General features: G+C 34.9%; 1 protein-coding gene across 7 annotated transcripts in view; it reads right to left on the minus strand.

Annotated features, from left to right (window-relative positions):
• Positions 1 to 23867, minus strand: part of CNTLN (centlein) — a 307186-nt gene that overhangs the window by 90659 nt on the left and 192660 nt on the right. For 5 of the 7 annotated variants that reach the window (XM_032880530.1, XM_032880532.1, XM_032880534.1 and 2 more), the window contains 3 exons: positions 12692 to 12872; positions 9995 to 10088; positions 9690 to 9913 (listed from right to left, as the gene is read on the minus strand). In XM_032880530.1, coding sequence (XP_032736421.1) covers positions 9690 to 9913; positions 9995 to 10088; positions 12692 to 12872 — 499 coding nt within the window. The remainder of the gene's footprint in view (positions 1 to 9689; positions 9914 to 9994; positions 10089 to 12691; positions 12873 to 23867) is intronic. The other 2 variants (XM_032880529.1, XM_032880531.1) reach the window with 2 other exon arrangements.

Consider the following 23867-nt stretch of genomic DNA (forward strand, 5'->3'; position numbering starts at 1 on the left):
ACATCGTTAGTCATTCACTAGTCCTTGAAATCCTTTTATCATTTGGCTTTTGGATACTCCGTACCCTTGGTTTTCTTTCTACTTAACTGGCTTCTCCTTTTCTAGTCCTTTCCTGCCTGTCCAAACTCCAAAGGTTGGAGGGCCCTGGGCCCAGACCTTGGACCTCCTCTCTTTTTTATCTACCTCTACTCCCTAAGTGGGTTCCATCCAGCTTCACATTTTAAAATATGATCTAAATACTCATAACTTCAAAATTTCATACCTCTAGCCCTGGCCTCTCCTCTACATTTGACACTCAAATATCCTGCAGCTCACTTGATACCATCACTTCAGTGACAAATTGCCATTGGGTCCAGTGGTAAACTGTCACCGATTTTAGCTCTAGGGATTTACATCTTTTTGTTGTTGTTATGTTCTATATATTTAAATGGTGTACATTTATATTTGTTATATTTTGTCCAACTTTCCTGGTATGTTCATATGAGGATTTTTCCTCCCACAATATTTATCATATAATATTATCACAAATAAAGTCTATCAACTTTCTAGTCACTTTAATTAGAATACTGATAGGTATCTTCAATACTTCACTTTTTGTTTCTTACCTTCCCATCTAGGATTGGTCATCAAACTCTATGTGTTATACCATTATAAAATCTCTTATTTTCTTTTCTTTCTACTTCTACTGGTATCCTCTAGATTTTTGTCATCTTTTGCTATAATATTTAAACAGTCTCTTATTTGCATGTTTCCATTTAATTTCTACTTTCTCAAAGTTTAGTCTCACACCTAACTGTACAACAGAACCACCCGAGAGCTTTTAGCAAGGTACAAGGATCACCACCAGATATTCAGACTTAACTGGTCTAGGGTAGGGCCTGGGCGTGAGTATTTTTTTAAAGCTCGCCAGGTGAGGAGAACACATAGCTAGATTTGAGAACCACAGCTATACTAGACTATTCACTAGTCTCAACAAACTGCTTTCTTGCCTTGATGCCTTTTTAAGCTTTCCCTCTTCCAATGGTTTTGTTCCATTTATACAACTTTCAAAATGAAACTAAACTGTAAGTCTAAGCATAAATGCTACCTCCTCAAAAGTCTTACTAAATAATGACTATGATGAATGACTGTATTTTTCCATCCACTACATATCCATGGTATATGTTACACACTCACACACACACACACACACTAGATATTATAATTTCTTTGTATTATGATATACATGTTCACCTCTGCTACTAGTATATTATGTAAGCGTCAAAGATTATGTTTAATTCATTGTTGAGTATCCTATTATTAGAGGGCCTTACCTGTGTTAGGTATATTAAACTAAAACAAATCATAACAAATATATCTATCCATGTGCAAACCAAAATTTTAGGCATTTAAAACCAAACTCTAAAACACATGCATAGTTAAATATCACAATGATTCCATAGTGGAGAAAAATGTTATAATTTGTCACTTCTAGGCATATTGATATTTTAACGAGACACACTTACCTGAAAGTACACTGATGCAAAGAATAAAAACACTACTAGGAATATAAGACTGTGCAATATATTACAACACTTGCTCATTATAAACAGAAAATAAATTTCTAACTGCTGTTTTCAGGTCCTATTTTCTTATGTTACTATTTTTTGTGTAAGATCACAAGTGCCTGAAAACAGAGTATAAGACGTATGATTTTACGGTACATAGGGTTCTGTGTGATAATAATCGTTCCTTACAAAGTCTAATATAAGACACAGACATTCTGTTAACAAATATCACTTGGTTCATCTAGAAGATAAGACATAGGAATAAGACAGTCACGTCCAATTCCACATGGATTCTCAGCTCAGATCCTGGTTTTTGCACAGTTTACCTTGCGAACATGATCCGAGTGACATTTCACAAATTCCTGGATAAATGTTGCTACACTCGGCTAGGAGAGAGACAGGCTGTGTCATGCACAGATCAATAATAGCACTGTGTTTCATCAGCTTCAAAATCAAAAGTGCTTCATCTGGCAAAAGCCATGGCCCTAGAGAATCTGACATATATAAACCGAATACCTACAAGGAATGTGTACTACACAAGCTACTGGAGTGAGATAAAAGAAAACCCTGGAGATTAGCAATGAAGGACAATAAGGGAGTAGTTTTCTACTTCATTATTACTAGAGATATGAACACAGACCACAAAAAGGAAAATGAGGGTATTTAACATTCTACAATTGCTGACAGAAAAAAAAAAAGTCCAGTACAATTTAACACTTCAGTCTTTTAAGTAAGAGTTATATAAATAAATATAAACCAAAGATAAATGTAAGTTTAGGAAACAATAGCAATCATATAATCTACACAAATGAAAATGTTTTATGGAGATCCATAAAATACGGTCCTTTTAGAATTACAGGGTTTCCTAAAAGACTCTTCAGATATAATGGTATCCTCAAAGTTTATATGATAGATTAACCTAAAAACCCAAGATATTTGTTGAATGGGTTATGCTGTTGTCATTAATTCAGGATCAGTCTTTTATTTGGGTCTTGATTAAATTAATTGAAGATTAACTGGTTAATGCAATTGGACAAGAGCTGAAACAAATTTGAAAATTCAAATCCTAAAAATGAACCTGCTTTAAGATTGCAGTTGCCAAAAAAGTTTCTGAAAACAAATTTGCTGTTGCAGAATTTACCTTTCTCTAACTCAGAGGGCAAGGGAATCAAGAATTCATCAAGATATCAGAAGAGATAATAATGCTTAATCACAAAATAAACAGCAGTCTATATTTACTATATGTATGTGGAAATATTACACAGAAACTCTGAGATTACTTGGGGACACTTCAGGTGAGGAGTTACAGAAAAAGCAGATTAAAGGCTATTAGGCAGCAATGGCTTAGGGTGAAAGTCTGGTTCTCCAGCCCATATTTTATAAAGCATCTCTTCTGTAACTTTTGGAAATATTGTTATGCCCCTAGGGATTGGTTAGTACTGTTATTAATATAGAGAAAAAGCATTTTGGGGAGACAAAAAGGAGTATCTTTTCCCTGCAGAAAACATGTAGGGCCATTTTGCAAATCAGGGTTTGGAAAATTAAATGCTAAGGGTTAATAAGAATGGTAACACAAATAAGTTAAGTGGGCCTAGTAGGATTTTTGACAAAGAGAAGATAGTATGCCTCATTCTCCTTGAAAGCACCATAAGACTAATACTGCTGACTCTCATATCAAAACCGTAACTCCCAATACTTTCATGATGTTATATAATATATCAATTGATCGGTCAACTTTTTAGTCCTTTCCTACAATGTTTTCTATGCCTTCACTTCCTCAATATAAATGAATATTCAGTCTTGACGTACCTGTTCTTCTAATTCTCAAATTGATTCTCTAGTTCCTAATCACAAAAGTCTGTAGGATACTTTCACTTATATGACGCATAACCACCACAACTTAATAAATTACAACAGAATTATTTTTTGCTAAACTTAGAAAAGGAGAATGGCTCTGGGAAATGTTGCATGCAAGAAGTGATATTATGAACTAGACTTTAAGTGATATGCTAGATTTAGAATGATGTAAAGAAAAGAGGAAGGTACTTGCAGTAGAAGACAATTTTTTAATCTTGATAAGAATATGCAATATCAGATCAGAGTCTCGGTAAAAACTAGTCATAAATCAATCTTCATTCTTTCATTGAGAATGTACTATGACCTTAAATATACAGGATTCTGTGAACATTATCAAAGTATAACATACGGTTTTTGTCTTTGAGGAGCGAATTAACTACTAGATCCGACAGAATTCACAAATGGTAAACTTTAAAACTATCAAACTTAATGTTGTATAAAGAAAATCAGCTTAGAGGGGCGCCTGGGTGGCTCAGTGAGTTAAGCCTCTGCTTTCGGCTCGGGTCATGGTCTCAGGGTCCTGGGATCGAGCCCCGCATTGGGCTCTCTGCTCAGCGGGGAGTCTACTTCCGCCTCTCTCTCTGCCTGCCTCTCTGCCTCCTTGTGATCTCTCTCTGTCAAATAAATAAATAAAATCTTTAAAAAAAAAAAAAAGAAAAAATCAGCTTAGAAAAGTAGAAAGACTATGGAGTTAAGATCAAGAGATAGCTGTAGGTTACAACCCTAGAATGCCAACTCAGCTTGATCTTAAGCAATTTATTTCAATTCTTTAAGTCTTAATTGCACCACACATAATATGAGGATACTATCCTCCTCATAGGTTGATAAAATGACTCAAGAGATAAAAGTCAATTAATGCAGTCCTTCACATCAACAGCCTAAAAAATAAAAATCACATGACTACATCAATAGATGCACAGTCATTTGACAAATTCAACACACATTTATAGTAAGAACTCTCAGTAAATTAAGAATAGAGGGGAGCATTCTCAACTTCATAAAGATTATCTATAGGAGCCCTATAAGTAACATCACACTTAATGATAAGAAACTTGAAGCATTCCCACTAAGATCAGGTACAAGGCAAGAGGTCTCCTCTCATCCTGGCTTTTTGTTATACTGGAAGTTCCAGCTAAGTCAGCAAGATGAAAAAATAAAGTGAAAAGTATACAGAGTCAGAGGGAAGAAATAAAACTGTCTTTATCCACAGATTTGATTGTCAATGCAGAAAACCCAAAAGAATCAACAAAAAACTCCTAGACCAACAAAGTGATTATGTCACAGTTGATAGATAAAAGGTTAATATATGAAAGTCAATCCCTTTCCTATATACGAGCAGTGAACAAGTAGATTTAAAGCAAAACATCCCATTTACATTAGCATACCTAAAAAGTAAATACTTTGATATATATCTAACAAAAGATGTACAATGTCTATATGAGAAAAACTAAAATAGTCTGAGAAATGAAGTCAAAGAACTAAATAAATGGAGATATTCCATGTTAATGGAAAGGAAGATACAATATTGTCAAGACATTAGTTCTTCCCAATTGGTTCTATAGATTCACTGCAATCCTAATCAAAATTCCAGCATGTAAATATTGATAAACTGATCTTAAAGTTTATATGAAGAGGCAAAAGACCCAGATTAGTCAATATAGTACTGAAGGAAAACAATAAAGTTGGAAGACTTAACACTACTACCTGATTTCAAGACTCACTGTAAAGTTACAGTAATCAAAACATGTGGTACTGGTAAAAGAATAAATAGGTCAATGGAACAGAATGGACACCCCGGAAATAGACCTACATAAGTAGAGTCAATTGATCTTTGAGGAAAAAGCAAAGGCAATGCAATGCAGATAAGATAGCCTTTCCAACAAAATATGCTAGAACATTTGGGCATCTACAGGCAAAATAAATAAATAAAAATTTAAAAAATCTAGACACAGAAGACAGACTTTATTCCTTCACAAAAATTAATTCAAAATGGGTCAGAGACCTAAGTGTAAAACACAAGGCTAAAAAATTCCTTAAAGATAAAATAGGAGAACTTCTAAGTGATCTAAGGGTATGGTGATCACTCTTTAGATACACCAAAAGCATGATCCATGAAAAAAATAATTGATAAGCTGAACTTCATTACGATTCAAAACTTTTGCTCGACAAAGTAGTGTTGAGAGAATAAGAATGCCCATTCTGCTATAGACTGGAAGCAAATATTTACAAAAGACACATCTGATAAAGGACTTTTTCCAAAATACAGAAAGAACTCCTAAAACTCAGTAGTAAGAAAACAAAGAATCCAATTAAAAAGTGGCAAGAGACCCAAATAGACATCTTACCAAAGAAGATAAACAGATGGGAAATAAGCATATAAAAAGATATTCCACATCATATATCATCAGGGAAATACAAATTAAAACAACCATGAAATACCACTATACACTTTCAGAATGGCCAAAATCCACCACACTGTCAACATCAAATGGTAGTGAGAATGTGGGGCAATGGGAATCTCATTCCTTGCTGCTGGGAATCAAAATGGTACTGTTACTTTGGAAGACAGCTTGGCAGTTTCTTACAAAACTAAACATATTTTTACCATATGATCTAGCAATCACATTTCTTGGTATTTGCCCAAAGGCATTGTGTGCACACAAGAACCTTTATGGGGATGTTTATAGCAGCTTTATTCATAATTGCCAAAGCATGGAAGCAATCTCAAGATGTCCTTCAGTAGGTGAGGAGATACATAAACTGTGGTACATGAGACAATGGAATATTATTCAACACTTTTTAAAAAGAAACGAGCCACAAAAAGACTTAGGTGCATATTATTATGAGGGAGGAAGCTTAGGTGCATATTATTATGAGAAAGAAGTCAGTCTGAAAACTCTTTATATTGTAGGATTCCAACTATATGACATTCTGCAAAAGGCAAAGTTATGGAGATAATAAAAAAAATCTGCAGTTGCCAGGGACTGGAGTGGGGTGGGAGGATAAATAGGCGAGACATAGAGGATTTTTAGGGCAGTGAAAATGAATACATGAATAGATTTGTGTCATTATACATTTGTCCAAACCCAGGGAATGTACAATATAGCAAAAGTGAACTGCAAGTTAAACTATGCATTTTGGGTAATTATGATGTATCAACGTAGGTTCATCAATTGTAATAAATGTACCTTTCTGATGGGGATACTGACAATGAGGGAGTCTATGCATATGTGGAGGCATGGGATATATGGGAAATCTCAGTACCTTCTTTTCAATTTTGCTGTGAACTTAAAACTACCCCTTCCAAAATAAAATTTTAATAAAAGAACACACTATTTCTTTGCTCTCAAGTTCTACCTTCCACAAAACACTAGAACACAGTTCAGCCAAGTTCTTTGACATTTTATAACAAAGATTGCCTTCCCTCCAGTTTCCAAAAACATGTTTCTCATTTTCATCTGAAACCTCTCCAGAATACCCTTAATGTCTCTATTTCTAGTACATACCTCAAAACCCTTGCAACGTGTACCCATTACACAGGTCAAAAGCAGCTTCTTCCACATTTTTAGGTATTTGTTACAACAGCACTCAAGTGGCAGTACCAAAATCTGCATTACTCTGCTTGGGTTGCTACAATAACAACAAAACCCCCATAGACTCTATGGCTTAAACAAATGACATTTAATATCTTCCAATTCTGGAGGCTGAAAGTATGAGATCAGAATGCCAGCATGGTCAGGGTCTAGTGAGAGCTCTATACCTATAAGGTCACTAAACCCACCATGAGGGCCCCGCCCTCATGACCTCAACTAAACGTAATTACCTCACAAAGGCCCCATCCCAAAAAACTGCAATATTAAGAGTTAGGTCAAAATTCAACATATGAATTTCAGGGAACATACCTCAATCATAGTGATAATAAACCTCTTGAAATCCGTTTTGTTAAATAAATACAGAAAGGAAATTAATAAAATAACTCATCTATTAATATATGAATAAATGGTACAGATTATTCTACTTTCTCTAAACATATTATTTCAGGGGATGGCTTATTAGAAAATAAATTTTACAGTATATAAGATTCCACAAAAATCTATGTTTCATATTTACTAGCTGATATCTTATATAAAATTATTTAATAACTAATACAAAACATTGAAAAGATTTTTAGAAGGTGGTTTTATAGCTAAAGTTGCATTTTCTTTTATAATATGGGTTCTAATAGTTTGCTTCTATGAGTTAATGCTGTTTAAATCTACATGATGAAACAATGTGGCTATAAACGAGTTTACACAGTCATAATACAATTAAGTAATGTTACTGGAACAAAAGAGGACGACATTTACATCTTGTTGTTCTTAAGATTTGGGACTCATTTTTTTCACACTTTTCAGATAAACTATGAGTAACTCTCTTGGGAGAGTTACTCATAACGGAGAATGATTGAGGTTTGATCTCATGACCCTGAGACCATGACCTAAGCCAAAACCAAGAGTTGGATGTAACCAATTGAGCCACCCAGGTACCCCTCTTTTTACCTAAGAACTTTATCAGAGTCCATAGTTCACCTCCCCTTCCAATTTCTCATGGTTCACCTCCCCTTCCAATTTCCCCCAACTCCCTTCTTCTCTCTAGCTCCCCTTGTCCTCCATGCTATTTGTTTGAAGCGGCGGTGGCGGGTGGGAGGTTGGGGGAACCAGGTGGAGGGCACGGATTGCATGGAGCACTGGGTGTGGTGCAAAAACAATGAATACTGTTATGCTGAAAATAAATAAATAAATAAATAAAAAGAACTTTATCTGCATAACAGAACATCTGTTTTCCAAACATCTCTGACTTTCATGTGAAAGGCCTTCCTCCCTTTGAATCCCAGACCCCAACCCTCTTCTTTAGCTCAGGATGTTTTATAAGCTTCAATTATCTAGCTGCTTTTTGGGTCTCATGTTTTTATGGAGGTCTAATACATACAAAATTAATTTTTTTTTCTCCTGTTCATTTGTCTTATGACACTTTAATTATTAGAGAAGTCAAATAACCTAGAAGGAAGTAGAATAAATTTTTCTGCCCTTACAATCTATATAGAGTATAGATTAGTAGTTGCCTAGAGCTGGCAGAGATGGGGAAGGATAATAGATAAAGGGTACAGGGTCCCTTTATGAAGTTATGAAAATGTTCCAAAATTGATTTATATTTTATATTTATATATATAATTGAAAATAGCTGCACAATTTTGTCTACATTGTAACAACCATTGAATTAAATGAGAGAATTATATGGTATGTGAATTATCTCTCATTAAAGCTATCACAAAAAAATTAATAGCAGGTGATTTAAATACTTCACACTCAATGACTGATAGAACTACACAGAAAATCAGCAAGAATATAGAAAAGTTGAACATCATTATTAACCAACTAAACTCAACAGATATATATAGAACATTCAATCCAACAACAGCAGAATACACATTCTTCTCAAGTGCACATGGAATATTCTATAGTCTACTATCTGTTAGACCAGAAAACAAGTCTTAATAATTTTTTAAAACCCAGATCATAGAAAATAACTTTCAGAGTACGTTTGGAACATGGGTCAGATTTGGTTATAAGGCTACTTTGGGAATGAAGCCAGAACACAGTTCCTATTGATATTCATATAGCTAGCATAATAGTAATCCTTTATAATTAAAACATTTAGTGAGTATTGCTTGAATGAAAGCACTAGATAATATAAGTAGAGAATTTAAGCATAATTTAAAATTATGTATGATAGTGATTTAAAAATTATTTTCTAAAATGATGAATTCTTCTGTATAAGACAAATTTTCAACAAATCATTTTTTATACAAGCAAATACCTTTAAGAATAGAAATATAAAGAAAAATCTTTCATTTTCATTTGCTTTAAGATTAAATTATGATAACCAGCAATGTTATAATGTATCTAAAAACTGCTGGAGAAAACTCAATTACCTGAGTTTAACAAAAGCATAGATAAGTTATAGGAACACATTAAAATAGATATTTATGTTAAAATCTTCACATGTTACACTAGTATTTGCAAAGAGGAACAGCAGCAATTACTATTTAATAATTTGATTTATAATGAAAAATTCAAAGTTTTAGACATGGGCAAATGGGCAACCTAAATGCATTTATGAAGCCTATTCTTAAAATCCAAGTTTTACCACAATAAAAAACACAAATATGAACAGAACAACACATGTAAAACAAAATATCCACCCTTGTAATAGGGACTTCTGTATTAATTTTCAAAGTTTCTTTACCTTTATTGTCTGTCTGCTTATTTGATATCGTTGATCAGATACTTGCTGTTGCTGAAGGAGTTTTTCATTGATTTCTTTATGTTCTTTGACAGACAATTCTGCTGTTTTTTTGGCATTCTGAAGTACACTGTTTTGTTGTTGTAAGGATACAATACGTTCTCGTAATAAAATAATATTGCTACTTGATTTCTGGGCAGTTATATTTTTCCACTTTTCTCTGTTAACTATAAAAATAATGTTTGTATTATTTTTTTAAAAAACACAGTAAATTAAAAAGACATTGTTAATTTCATATACATTCTTACCTCTGATAGGAATTGTTGTATGTGAACTCTTTTGTATATTACCATTCTTCTTTTGAAAAGTTGTTTTTTTGGCATTCTTGTAATGAAAATAATTCTAAATTTGAAGGTTTTATAAAAATTAGATTATTACTCAATAATAACTTCAAGTGAATGAACATAATAAATAATATTATTTCTTTACCTAAAAATATATTTATCTATGCAAGCTAAAAAATTTAAACAGTAAAATTCTATAACTGATACCAAGAACTCATAAATTAACATAATATGTGCATTAAAGTTGAACTAGAAAAAAAAGAAGTTTATCTAGCAGGCACAACATACAAGTACAAAAATCAATCCAAAAGTGGTAGAAATTTAACCTACGGACAGTTTAAAGATCTATGAGGAAATATAATAAAAGCAATAAAAATAAAATAAGAATATTAAATAACTTATGGCTCTATATATCACTATATATATACATACATATATATACACATACATACACGCACATATATATGTATATATACTGAAAAATACTGAAAATATATAAAGTACTATATGGTTTCAATGAGTCCTGGTATTACTTCATTCCTCAAAATATTTTTGAAATACCTCATTTGAATTTCTTTAGAGTCAGTATATAAGATAGATTTTTTAAAATGTTTCATTGTTTTATGAAGATTCAAGTGCCAGTGATGTACTAAGCACTATAAAAATGTCCCAAACAAAACTATCAAATTACCAATATTAGTCATCAGGCTTGGTATCAAATTATCTGGACCTAAAATAAAAATAACTGGGCTTCCATTTCCAGGATTATTTCTGACTAGATATTCAGAAAAAATTTTTTTTAAAGATTTTATGTATTTAAAGAGAGAGAGAGCACACACACAAGTGGGGCGGAGGGGCAGAGGAACAGACAGAGAGAGAGAGTCTTAAGCAGACTCTGAGCTGAGTGTGGAGCCTGAAGCTCACCATCATGAGATCATAACTGAGTCAAAACCAAGAGTCTGACGCTCAAGTGACTAAGCTACTCAGATGCCCCCAAAGAAGTTCAGGAAAATCTTAAACATTGAGATCAGCACACTTAAAGTATTTTTTTTTTTTAACATGGCAAAATGTTAAAGACATTCTGATGTCAAAATGAGGTAGAAATAGGAATCCAAAGACAAATGCAACCAACAAAGTGGCCAGGAAAATATATGACAATCGATAATCTTTTCTGAACTTGAAATTTCACGTATATAGCAACACAAAACATAAAAGGCAATGAAAGATGGCCTAAGCCCCCAACTCAAGATAAGAAATTGTAGAATGTAGAATATAGTGTGTGTCAATAGTTTGTCACGCTGTCTCTTTCTCTTTTCCCCCACTGCGTAATATTACATGGAATGGATGTATCACTGTTTAACCATTCAGCTATTGAAGGAAATTCTGGTTGTTGCCAGTTTTCAGCTATTAGAAATAAAGTTGTTATGCCCATTCATGTACAGGTTTTTTGGGTAAACACAAATTTTCTGGGATAAGTGTCCAAGAGGCAAATAGTTGGGTTGTATGATAAATGTATGATTAGTTCCTTTTTTTTTTTTTTTTTAAGATTTTATTTAGTTGTCAGAGAGAGAGAGAGAGAGGACAGCAGGCAGAGTGGTAGGCAAAGGGAGAAGCAGCCCGACGTGGTACATGATTCCAAGACCCCAGGATCATGACCAGAGGGAAGGCAGATGCTTAACTAACTGAGCCACTCAGGTGTCCCTTTTTTTTTAAGAGTTTGTCAGAGAGAACAGTGGGGAGGAGCAGAGGGAGAGAGAGAAGCAGACCCCACTGAGCACAAAGCCTGACGTGGGACTCAATCCTAGGACCCTGGGATCATGACCTGAGCCAAAAGCACGTGTTTAGCCAGCTAAGCCACCTAGGCACCTCATCCTTTTTTTTTTTTTTTTTTAAGAAACTGCCAACTGTTTCCCAGACTGCCCTACCACTTCATATTCACACTAGCATTATATGTGAGATCCACTCTCTCCGCATCCTCGTCAGCATTTGGTATCCTCACTCTTCATTTTAGCTGTTCCAAAAGATATGTATCTCAACAGGGTCTTAATCTGCATTTCCCTAATGGTTAGCGATGTTGGAAATCTTTATGTGTATTTATTTGCCTTCCATTTATCTTCTCAGTGAAATGTCTGTTCATGTTTTTTACTCCATCTTCTAACTAGATTATTTGAATTTCTACCAATGAGTTTTGACAAAATCTTTAAATATTCAAAATCTGGGTCCTTTGTCACATACACGGTATGTAACACTTCCTCCAGTGTATGGCATATCTTTTTATCCTCAAAAGAGGGCCTTTCACAGACCAAAATTTCTTAATTTTAATTAAGTCTAATTTATTGATATTTTCTTTTAGGGATCATGTTCTTGGTAACATAATCTAAAACCTAATAAGCTAATTATCACCTATTTTTTTGGCTAAGATATAAATACCTTAAGATTCATATTTAGGAAAATAATATCTATTTCCATTTTCAACTATACAAAAGTTTACAACAAATTGATACTTAAAAATTATTAAAAAGTTGAGTATTTCCACTATATATTTCAAAGAAAAACATTTTCTAAGGATTCAAATTAAATCACTGGTCATGAAATTTAAGTTATAAAGCAAAGATAAAATTAAAAACATAGCTTATAATTAAGTAACACTGGGTCATATACCGTTGGGGTCTTGCCATCTGTATTTGAATATATTTGTACCATTTCTTTTCCTTGCATTTGGCTGTCTTCCGTTTGGTCACCCTCTTTCTGGTCTCTTCCATCTTCTATAGGACTTATCTTCTGGGATGTTTCTACAATAATTGTTCCTAAATCTTGAGAGGTCTGTCCTTCAGAATCACTGCTTTTAGAAAAAATGGGACATAAAATTCAGGAAGAAGAGTTGTTAAATGTACCTCTTTTAAGTTCAAGACCAAATGCCATTATAGCACATATTGCATATAAAGCTGTAAGTTTAATCTGAGCATTTATTGGTTTTCTATGTCAAGAAAATTAGTCTAAATATGTTGTACAGTCTATTATTTCTGTGGATTCCATACATGGCCTCTAACTTATTAAGATGAATAAGTAAGTACAAGTAGGACTTCTTTAGCCTGATGGGACATCTACATTGGTGATTGAAATTTGAACATCATTTAAATGGAGACCTATTACTGCAGCAAAATTAGCAGACTCGGTAAGTAAGCACTGGCCTGGGACTTGAGTTCTGGCTATGTGGCTCTTTCAGTTACTTACTGTCTCTGGACAATGTTTCTTCATCTGATAAATGTTATATTTTATCAGTGGGTCCTGCTTTTTTCACAACCAAATGTCCTCTTTATTATAATTCCCTTATGTGTACCATATTTGAAAAGTGTATCCATCAAAGAAAAAGAGTAAGCCTATTCAAAAATAGTTCAATGTCATAATTACTTGTCACCCAGATGAAAAGAAACTAAATGTTAAAAATAAATTTCTAAAATTGTAAAATCTCATCAAGAAATTAGAATACCCAGTATCAAATGCCTAGTAATACCACTTCTGTAGTATTTCTACCTAGTGTTAACTCAGGAAGCACATGTTTTAACAATGCCAAGGGTGGAAGCACTTACAATTTTCTGAGACAGGGCAGAAAGCTTTAACATTTCCAACAGAAAAGTTTTCCCTTCGTCTGGGACAATCTCTGAATTTCTGAGGCTGATCCCAGTTCCATCTCCTATGTCCATTCAATTCTGTAAAATGCCTGGTAAGCTCCAATTATATGCCAGGCACTTTTCCAGGCACAAAGGACAAAGTAGCAAGTGAATAAAAGAGATAAAAATCCCTGCCCTTATGTACCTTTCATCCTAATGGGGTGGGTTCAGATAACAAGAAAAATAAGTAAAACCTCTATTATGTTAACAGCTGGTATTGATGGAAGGAAAATGAAAGTGTTGAACACACAAATGAGTCCAATCCCTTTTCCATATGGATGATCTCTTAACTATTTGGATACCGTCATTTGATGCTTGAAACATCTCAAGAAAAACATCCCTAGCTTATTCAAATATTCCTATTATGTGTGTTTTTGAGATGCTTTTCCACCCTGGTCACTCTTGAATATGCTCCGCCTTACCTTCATGGAGCATTATGTCCAGAATTCAATTTCATATTCCAAGTATACTATGTGAATTCCTTAGTAGAACTCCTGGTAGATGCAGACTAAAATTATGCAAGCTTTTCTGACATGTATATTGTACTGTAGACTCATACGAGATTTAATTAAAACCTCCTACAATATTTGTATGTATACTCTTGCAAAGTCCTATATTTTTCACACTGTATCATTGAGCAATTGGCAGTTTCCAGCTAAGTAACGGACCTTGCAGTCTTCCGCGTTACTCTATCTTCCCAATCTATTGCTATCTTCGGGGATTTTTATTCAATTTTGTAAAGTATTTTCTATACCTTTCAACATCATTTTATTCACAAATTTGACCAACATGCTTTGCTGAAATCCTGCTTTTCTTTCTCAAGGTATTAACAACTCTTTCTGATGATCACTCATCTCTAAATGAGCATTGATAAAATGTATTTTTGTAACAACACCCACAGAATGAAGGCTGTGCCAGTGGCCTGGCCCACATCAGAAATCTGAATTAAGTCTGCTGCCCTTATGGTAAATACCTTACCATCAAAGAAAAAACCCAATATACACCAATCACTACCCTCCAACACAACTTTAGCCAACTTACCTTACCCTAGACAACAGGACATATTGGCCTTATAAAAATAAAATCCCTGACCTCCAAGCTAACCATGCCCTGTTTTCTGCACTACTACTACTTTTTTTTTTTTAAAGATTTTATTTATTTATTTGAAAGAGGGGCAGAGGGAGAAGCAGGCTCCCACTGAGCACGGAGTCCGACATGGATCTCGATCCCAGGACTCCAGGATCATGACCTGAGCCCAAGGCAGATACTTAACTAACTGAGCCACCCAGGTGCCCCTGCATTACTTCTATAAAACTCCCTCTTTCCCAAAATCCTTAGGAAGAGTGTGCCACAGCTTGCTAGGCACAGTACTCCCCCAGTCCATGGACTGTTTTCTCTTGAATAAAGGACTTCAAACTTGTTACAAAATAGTATTATTTTTGTCATTTGACAGCATGTCTTTATAATGCTGTTCAACTATGAGAAATGAACATTCATAAATACATAAATGTTAATAAGCTAATAATTATATGATATAGTATTTTATATACATATATAAAGGACAAGGTTCTATTGTTCTCAGTTTTCAAGTACATTTCTTATATTTCAGACTATGAAAAGCTAAAAGAAATAGAATGCTCTAAAGTCCTGAGGCTCCACTGTGGGATTTCTAATTGTTTGAGAATTTTTTTGCAGCTGAGTGATTCCTGAGAATGTTCCGTCAGGCAGGAAATGTAACACTTAATCGTCACAGTTTAAAATCAAGTTTCACCACTAAGCAACTTAAATGACAATCTTATGTTTTAAGAGATACTGTGATACATCTCCCAAAATTTGTGACCATCTGCACAAGCACTAATATGATGAAATTAGAACTGACTGTGTTACTTAGCTTTCATGTATTTATTCGTGTATATATATATACTCACACATGAGTAAACTCCAGCACTTCTATTATGAAGAGTGGAAAGATCACCGGCTGAGACATAATTAGTAGCTGAAACTAGAATTTCCTTGAAGACATAGATAAATGCTTAGTGAGTTTTAAGCTGAGGAGGATTTTATCTCTAATGGCTTTTGAGAATGAGGAAGAAAACCTTAGAAAAAGTAAAAAAGAAATGGGAATGCAGATTTGGTCCTTCTTCCTCACCTTTATCAATTTTTTTAAAGATTTTATTTATTGGAGAGAGAAAAAGATCACGAGCGGGGATGGGGGTGCAAAGGAAGAGCAATAAGCAGACTCTCCACTGAGCAAGGAGCCTGATGCGGAACTTGACTCCAGGACCCCAGGATCATGACCTGAGCCAAAGGAAGACACTTAAGTGACTGGGCTTTCCAGGTGCCGTTTTTAAGTTTTTATTACCTGCCTGAAGACAAGGGACTTGACCCAATGATCATTTAGAACAATGGTTCCCAAACTAGTCTACAGATTGGAATTAGTTGGAGAGCTTCAAAAAATCGTGAAGCTTGTATCCCACCACAGAAGTTAAGATTTAATTGTTCTGGGGTGTGGTCTGTGTAAAGGCCACTTATAGGCACTCAACTTGAACAATGGAAGTCTGACTAAGGTAGAAGGGCCCACAGCAACCCCATGGCTGAATACAAACAGGCCTATTAGGCGACCCACCTCAAAATATCCATATAAGCCCTAGCTGACCAAGGATGACCTACATCCAGACACAGTACCAGAAAAGTTAAATTCCATATGTTCCCATCCTTCCTCACCTTCCCCATTTAACTGCAGCTCCCCACCAACTGCCAGACAGTCTCTCCTCCACAGCCCTGCTCACAACTCCCTCCAGGTGTATCCAATATTATTTCTCTCCCTTTTGTTCTGCCTCAGATGAATTCTTGGCTCCACATTTGGTGGCCCCCATCCAATTGGGAGATCCCAAAGTCTGAGCTTTGGAATTTTTTTTTTTTTTTAAGATTTCATTTATTTATTTGACAGAGAGATCACAACTACGCAGAGAGGCAGGCAGAGAGAGAGGAGGAAACAGGCTCCCTGCTGAGCAGAGAGCCCGCCATGGGGCTCAATCCCAGGACCCTGGGATCATGACCTGAGCTGAAGGCAGAGGCTTTAACCCACTGAGCCACCCAGGCGCCCCTGAGCTTTGGAATTTTTATAAAATCAAGGTAATCCTAACAGAGCCAAGTAGGTTTGTACTTAAATAACAGCTAGCCCTAAAGACTCCCTTGACAATATGAAATAACAGAAATTATATTCATTATACTCAGAAGAAAAAATAGGATCCATATCTAATATAAATTCTATCCTCCTCCACACCTATTTATCTCCAACTCCCTGTCCCTGAAGAAGATCCTTTGGATATCCGGGACCCTTGTTTAAACCAGCCCCACCTCTCTGCAAATCTCTACAAAACCTGAAATGTGGTTCTAAAAACAATTCAGAGGTCACTCATCTTTACCAATCCTCAGGCCTCACCTATTCAATCTCAGACTGCTTGTAGATATTGAGGCACTGGAAACAGAATTGTCCTGCACTTGAGAAAAAAAAGAACAATTTAAATTACCTTGGACCTCTAATAATAGGCAAATATACCACCAAAACTCCATCTTGGAGAAAACTTATTTCCTCTATGCCTTTGTGATATAAGTTTTCTGCCCCCATCATCTGTAGGACCTAAGAGCTATTCTTTAAAATGCAAACTTTGCGGAGGAGTTCCTCATCAAAAAAGAAAAGTGGGGTGGATATTTGGAAAATTGGGCTACTGAAAAACTAAAGACCCAATTTTATTTTCGCTTTTGATTTTGTTTTTGCTTAAAACAAAAGTTGTTAAGGCTGGTATGATTCCTACTGCTTCCCTCTATGATTCTTTATCTGAATTCTCATGTTTTACTAAATCTCCGTCTGAACTGCCTTTTCAGTCTAAAGAGATTATTACCTTCACAATAACCACTCAAGACTGGGGGCAATGCTCCTCAGCTATCTTTCACTCCTTGGCCAAAGGATGACCTAAGAGCCAAGTTAAAGAATTTATTAAACTAAGGAAGGATCATCAAAAGTTTTTTAAGTTGGGGCGCCTTCGGCTCAGGTCATGATCTCAGGGTCCTGGGATCGAGCCCCACATCGGGCTCTCTGCTCGGCGGGGAGCCTGCTTCCCCCTCTCTCTCTGCCTGCCTCTCTGCCTACTTGTGATCTCTGTCTTTGTCAAATAGATAAATAAAATCTTAAAAAAAAAAAGTTTTTTAAGTGGATTATCTCCTGCGATTAGTGGATAGATTAAAAAGGCAGAAAATTAGATGGAAACCTACCAGTCAGACTAAATTTATGAACAAGGCTGATATGCACTGCCTGATAGGACTTGGTTTTTGTTTTGTTTTGTTTAGGGCTTCTCCTAAGCTAAATGTACCCAAAGGAAAGAAAAACATTCAACGTAGCTGGATGGTTGTGACAGTTCTTTGATATCATTTAGCAACAACCCAATTCTTTGAGGAACTGAAGACAGCTATCCTTGTTTTACATATCTAGTCTTTACAGGACCATAGGTATGGCTCCAGAAACAATTCAAGGTCCACCAATCCTTTTTACTATTCCCTAAACTTTCTCTATTTGTTTCAAAAAGCTGGTAAATATTGGCCTTAGGAAACCAAAGTTCTTTTTAGAGGAACCTGCATTCCTTCCCCATACCTTTGAGATGCAAATATTCAACACATTTCATGGAGGTAATTCTTATCAAACGAGAGCAAAAGGGGGAAAGCTCATTTGAAATTTAGGCAAATGAAAAAACATGCGTCTTCTCCACAAATATTAGTAAATACAAACAAAAAGTCATCTGAAAAGAAACTTCACTCATTCCTACTGTTCTTTTACTAGTAAATTTTACATTATCATACATGTCTCCCAGCTAACATTGTGTGTCTGTATACGTACACTGTAGATATGTGATATTTTTCTGCCTCCAGATGGTATTACCAAAATTAATTTGTGAAAGACCTCTATTTAATTCACATAAAGAAAATTAAACATACACATAAACTGAATTCTCAGAAATGTAACAAAAATGGAGCCAAATGTGTTTCAAGTTCACATGACCTGGGATAATCTTTGGTAAATAAAAACTAGTTTAAGTTCATTGGTATAATCAAAACTCTAATACATTAGCATTACCAACATTGAATATAATGCAGAAATACAACTTTTATTCTGCCTGGGTTTACTAATCAAGTAATTTCATGTTGCATCTCTTACAAAATTTGTCAGCAAGAAAAATAACGGGATGATGGCTGGCTGTGTCTAATGTCTCATGAAGTTTTCATGGGTAGTCTAAACATACTTGTTGGAAGTGAGTGATTCAGACAGATGTTAGTGGGTTAAGAGCGTTTAGATAAACTTTTTAATGGAAATTATATTTTATAGTATATGTACTTAAAACATAGTTTTCCAAATACCTTTGGTAAGTTGAAACTTTAAAGTTTAGCTAAGTTAAATTCAATGGTGGAGAATTCACCATCTAGATCATTTCCAAATAAGATAAAATAATTACTGAACATAGGCTTATCTACTTTCAGCTTCACATTACACAGCAATTAAACAATTATTTGAATCTGTTAGTAAGCATGTCTTGTATCATACTGAAAAATGCTCTATTTTTAAAAAGGGCGGGCATATGTTTGTAGAAATTATGGAATATAATTATAAATTTGACAATCTAAAGAATGCCGGTATAACACAGTGCACAATTGCTTACTTAGTTCTCACTAGAAAGTAAGGTTCTTTTTTAAGATTTTATTTGAGAGAGAGAGAATGACAGAGAGAGAGAAAGAGCAAAGGCGGGTGGAGGATCAGGGAGAGAAGCAGACTCCCCACTGTGCAGGGAACCCAATGCGGGACTCAATCCAGGACCCCAGGATCACGATCGGAGCTGAAGGCAGTTGCTCAACAACTGAGCCACCCAGGCATCCGAAATTAAGGTTTTTAAGGGTTAAGAATTCTAATTAGTAAATGTAACTAAAACTACTAGAAATAATAATCTTTTCTGAATACAAGAAAAGTAGGATGTGTGTTTTCAGTAAAAAAAGGTATATGGAATAGAAATGCATTTTGTTGAAGGAAATAAAGTATGTCCCAAAGTAAAACCGATTAATTATAAATGGGAAAGAAGAAAAACAGGACAAACCTGAAACTTGTAGAAAGTTTGTGGAAGGGAATCTTTAGAAAGGAACTAATGCATGGTTAGGACTGGCTAAGATTGGAATTAATTTCATTGAGTGAACTTTAATATCAGAAGTAAGCTACTATAACTTTTCAGTTTGATTTTGTCTCTGGTGAAAGGACAACATTTTCTGACTATTGGTGTATTCTTGGTAAGAGACAATGAAATGTTCTTTACCTTTTAAAATAATGTACCCTGAAAGCAAAGATTTTGTGGTTTTTTTTAATCAAAATAATTCCCTGTGCTTCATTATTTTTATAATCAAGTTTTTTATTACTTATGTAAAACTAGTCCTTTAGATATAAAAATGGCTAAGTTTTGATGAGCACTGTGTAAGCTTCTGTATTTGCCTGTGAAGTCTTTATAGTGTTGGTCAAATAGGTAACTAAGTATTAGCTCATGGTAAACTATGATCCTATTTAGTCAACTGTCCAAAACCTTTCGATATTTTTGACAAACTTCCCAAAATCAAATTCTAAATGAAGTCTCTGACCCAGAAGAAATTCTAGGATATTAAACATGATCCCTGGAACATCTCAAAAGTTACTAACCTAATTAGATTGATTTAGTTCATTAAGTTACATGAGAAATATTGTCAAAAATGTGATGTTAAACTTATTTGATTATATTTTTGTAGATAAAAGTATCAATTTAAGTGTTCTGGAATTTGCATGAAATTCCTAAAATCTGACTTGTCCTAGTATAATGTTATCACTTATAGTTCTAGTTATTATCCTGAAGTACGAATACCACAGAAATAACAACATTTCCTTGTCAGTTGCATTGTAATGAACTCTCAGCAGATGGTTAACCATGGCCGTTTTTAACTCTGTCATTTTACACAGTTCTTGTTTTACTTTGAAATTTTAATAGTTTTTTTGTTTGTTTGTTTGTTTTTAAAGAGAGAGTGACCACAAGCTTATGGAAAGGGGGAGGGGTAGAGGAAGAGGGAGAGAGAATCTTAAGGGAGGCTCCATGCCCAGTGAAGAGCCTGATGTCTTGACCATGAGATCATGACCTAAGCTGAAATCAAGAGCTGAACACACATACACACACACAAGAGTTGAACGCATAGCTAACTGAGCCATCCAGGTGCCCTTACTCTTAAACTTTTGCAGTAATATTTGGAAAATGCTTAATCTCCAAGAAGACTCATGGAAAATATTCTAAAATACCCATTTCTTATAACTTTAAGATCATAAAACTGAACTGGGTAAGAGTTTCCAGAACTAATAGAAAAACTGATTCAAGCAGAATAAAAATTAGTAACATGGGACTTAATGAACTGATGAGAATGATTATAATTTTTGTGACTTTGTTCTATCATTAATGTTTTTAATGTTTTATTCTTCTAGATTTAAGAAAACCTCTTCTCTTAAACTAACAATGACTTACAATTTGGTAAAATGTGCCTTTTGCAAACAAATGGAAACATTTATCTTTTTCTCTCTAGGTAATCCCTCCAGAATTTGGAAACTCTTAGTAAATATTCTTATATTTTCATGGAAATCTTTTTTTTTTTTTTTTTTTTTTTGCATAAGTTCAGCAAGAATCTGTTCTCTTGTAACATAACAGAATTGGGAATATTGGGTATTTATTACCAAGGTTTTGACTGGCATGTCCTATTTGAGAGAAGCTTGCATAGACTCAGATATGACCAGACAGTTTTCAGAAACTAAGATGACTTTATGGAACCAATAAAACTCTTTGGGAAAACAGCCTGGTACCTCAGCAGCTTTTCCTGGTAAGGAAGGTCACTTCTTGGCAGGTGAAGAAACCTCAGGACATTTTGGGGACCTCAAGAAGAGAGAAATTTACCCAAATCTACAGCTAGTGCAGGCATGTCTGGTGGCAAATCATTGGACTGGCATCTTGGTCTCGAGAAGCTTTGAAATTTCAATCTGAAACTCCTTATGAAAAATTCCAGTAAAGCAGATTTAAGAAGAGCCTATGTGGTCAACCACTATTCTTTGCTGGACTTATGTAAATAATCAAGCCAAGTTTATTGAAACTGGGCTTATTTTGGATACCTTTAGTGGAAATTAGGGTGATTTGAAAGAGCTTAATTATATTTCAATAACCTACCTTTGTGGGTATTAGATTCTAGTTCTTATTAATTGTCTCAAGGGTTCATTGTTTGTCTATAAACTGTACTGAATCCTGAATTCTTCTGGTTTCCTCAAATATTTGGCTATGACTCTCCAAATTAATGTTTATACTTTTGACTTGGAATCACTGTGATCTAAAGCTGCCTTTCCTCCATAAGTCCTGCAAACTAAAGCTAGGTCACTTGATACAAACATCAAAGAAACCACCACAAAAGCTCGTGTTTTGATAATCTTCATGCCTGTTGCTGTGTGGGCAACTAAACAACCAATGACATCATCAGACTTATTTAAACTGCAGAAGATGCTTCAGCTCCTCTGCCTAGAAATGGCTTCTTTCTATTGGCTGACCTCAGGACTCAGGCTGGGTTTATAGTCTGCTCTAATCATTAACTTTCATTTTAATTTTGCTTCCACAGGAATGCCTCTTTAAATGACTGATTTTTCACACAAAATAGGTCTAACTTTGGGAGCCCACCTGTAAGACCAACCTCCTAAAATAATACACAACTGTTTAACTAAACTGACCTATCCTCAGAACAGAGACTGGTTCCTTGAGATCCAGAGCAATCTATCAGCTTAGCCTCTGGCCTGTGAAACTTCTCGGGTAAGTTTCAAAGGTGGGATTACAGGGGAAGAGAGCTTGCCAACCCAAAATATGTCTCTTGGGCATAAGAACTACCATTAAGAAACTGCAAACGCAGAACAAGTTCTGGAAATCAAGCAGACGTTACCTTTTTATAAGAGACATTTACATGTATAAGGAAAATCTCCAATTGCGAGTGTGTTGCCTTCCTTGTACCAGGAAGAAATGGATGACACTAAGTTTCTAAAAATTCTTGTCATGAAGAAGACAATGACTTAAATCTGCATAACAATCTTCCCCCTTATTTACTGTACTTTTCCTGATAACCTCCCATAACTGACTCTCTGACCCCATCTTCTTTTGTCTTCATCTGAAAACGGTATTTAAGGAGAAGATTTTGGCCATTTGGAGGACTTACTCAGTTTTCTTGGGTCTCTCCCATGTAGGAAGGAGGTATGCACGTTATTGAACTTCTGTTTGTTTTCCTCCTGTTAATCTGTCTTATATCAATTTCATTATTAAACCAGTCAAGGAACCTCGAAGAAAGGAAAACTCTTCGACCCCTACACTATCTAGGGATATCTCAAATCTAAAACAATTCTCTTTGGGGGATTAAAAACAAAACAACAACAAAAAAAAAAAACAAAAAACTTGGGAAAATACATGCCATTATAAAACAAGACAGAATTATGGAAAATTGTTCAAATTGTTAGCAATTCTGGCAACAGTAAACTTTCCACAAAAGATGTGTTCTACTATCCATTTGCCTTTGTGGTTTTACCGATGTGCTTCAAGTATGTATACGACTGTATAGCCAGGGTTAAGGAAAAGAAGTATTATAGATTTTTACTATTCCCCTGCTGCTATTCACTAGGTGTTATATAACTTAGGGCTAGGAATTTATAGAGCTTTACCTTTAAAGAACTAATTTTTAACCACCATTCAATTAAAATTAGTACAATGACTTTGCATAAATACATACATGAAATAATTAGTGAAGATGGTTCTTAATTTAAAGGATGTTAAACAGCTTGTAGACATCTGGTAACAAGCTGAAATGGGTCATTCAAAATTTATCTAACTAAATTAAGGGGGAAAAACGTTTCTCCTCCCAGGTTGGCATGTCACAAGATAACTAAACCGACTTAGTAGGCTTGCCTGGGAATCCTTAGCTGTCAGTGGTGAATATGCAAAGGGCCAGCAAATTAAATCAACCTGCCAAACTGTCAATTTCAAGCCTCATGACTGCATGAAAATAGCATCACTGGAAGAAATCAAGCATTGCCTTCTTTTGGGTTT

Source organism: Lontra canadensis, unplaced genomic scaffold (genome assembly GCF_010015895.1).
Source record: "Lontra canadensis isolate GAN:19392208 unplaced genomic scaffold, GSC_riverotter_1.0 scaffold70, whole genome shotgun sequence".
NCBI lineage: Eukaryota > Metazoa > Chordata > Mammalia > Carnivora > Mustelidae > Lontra > Lontra canadensis.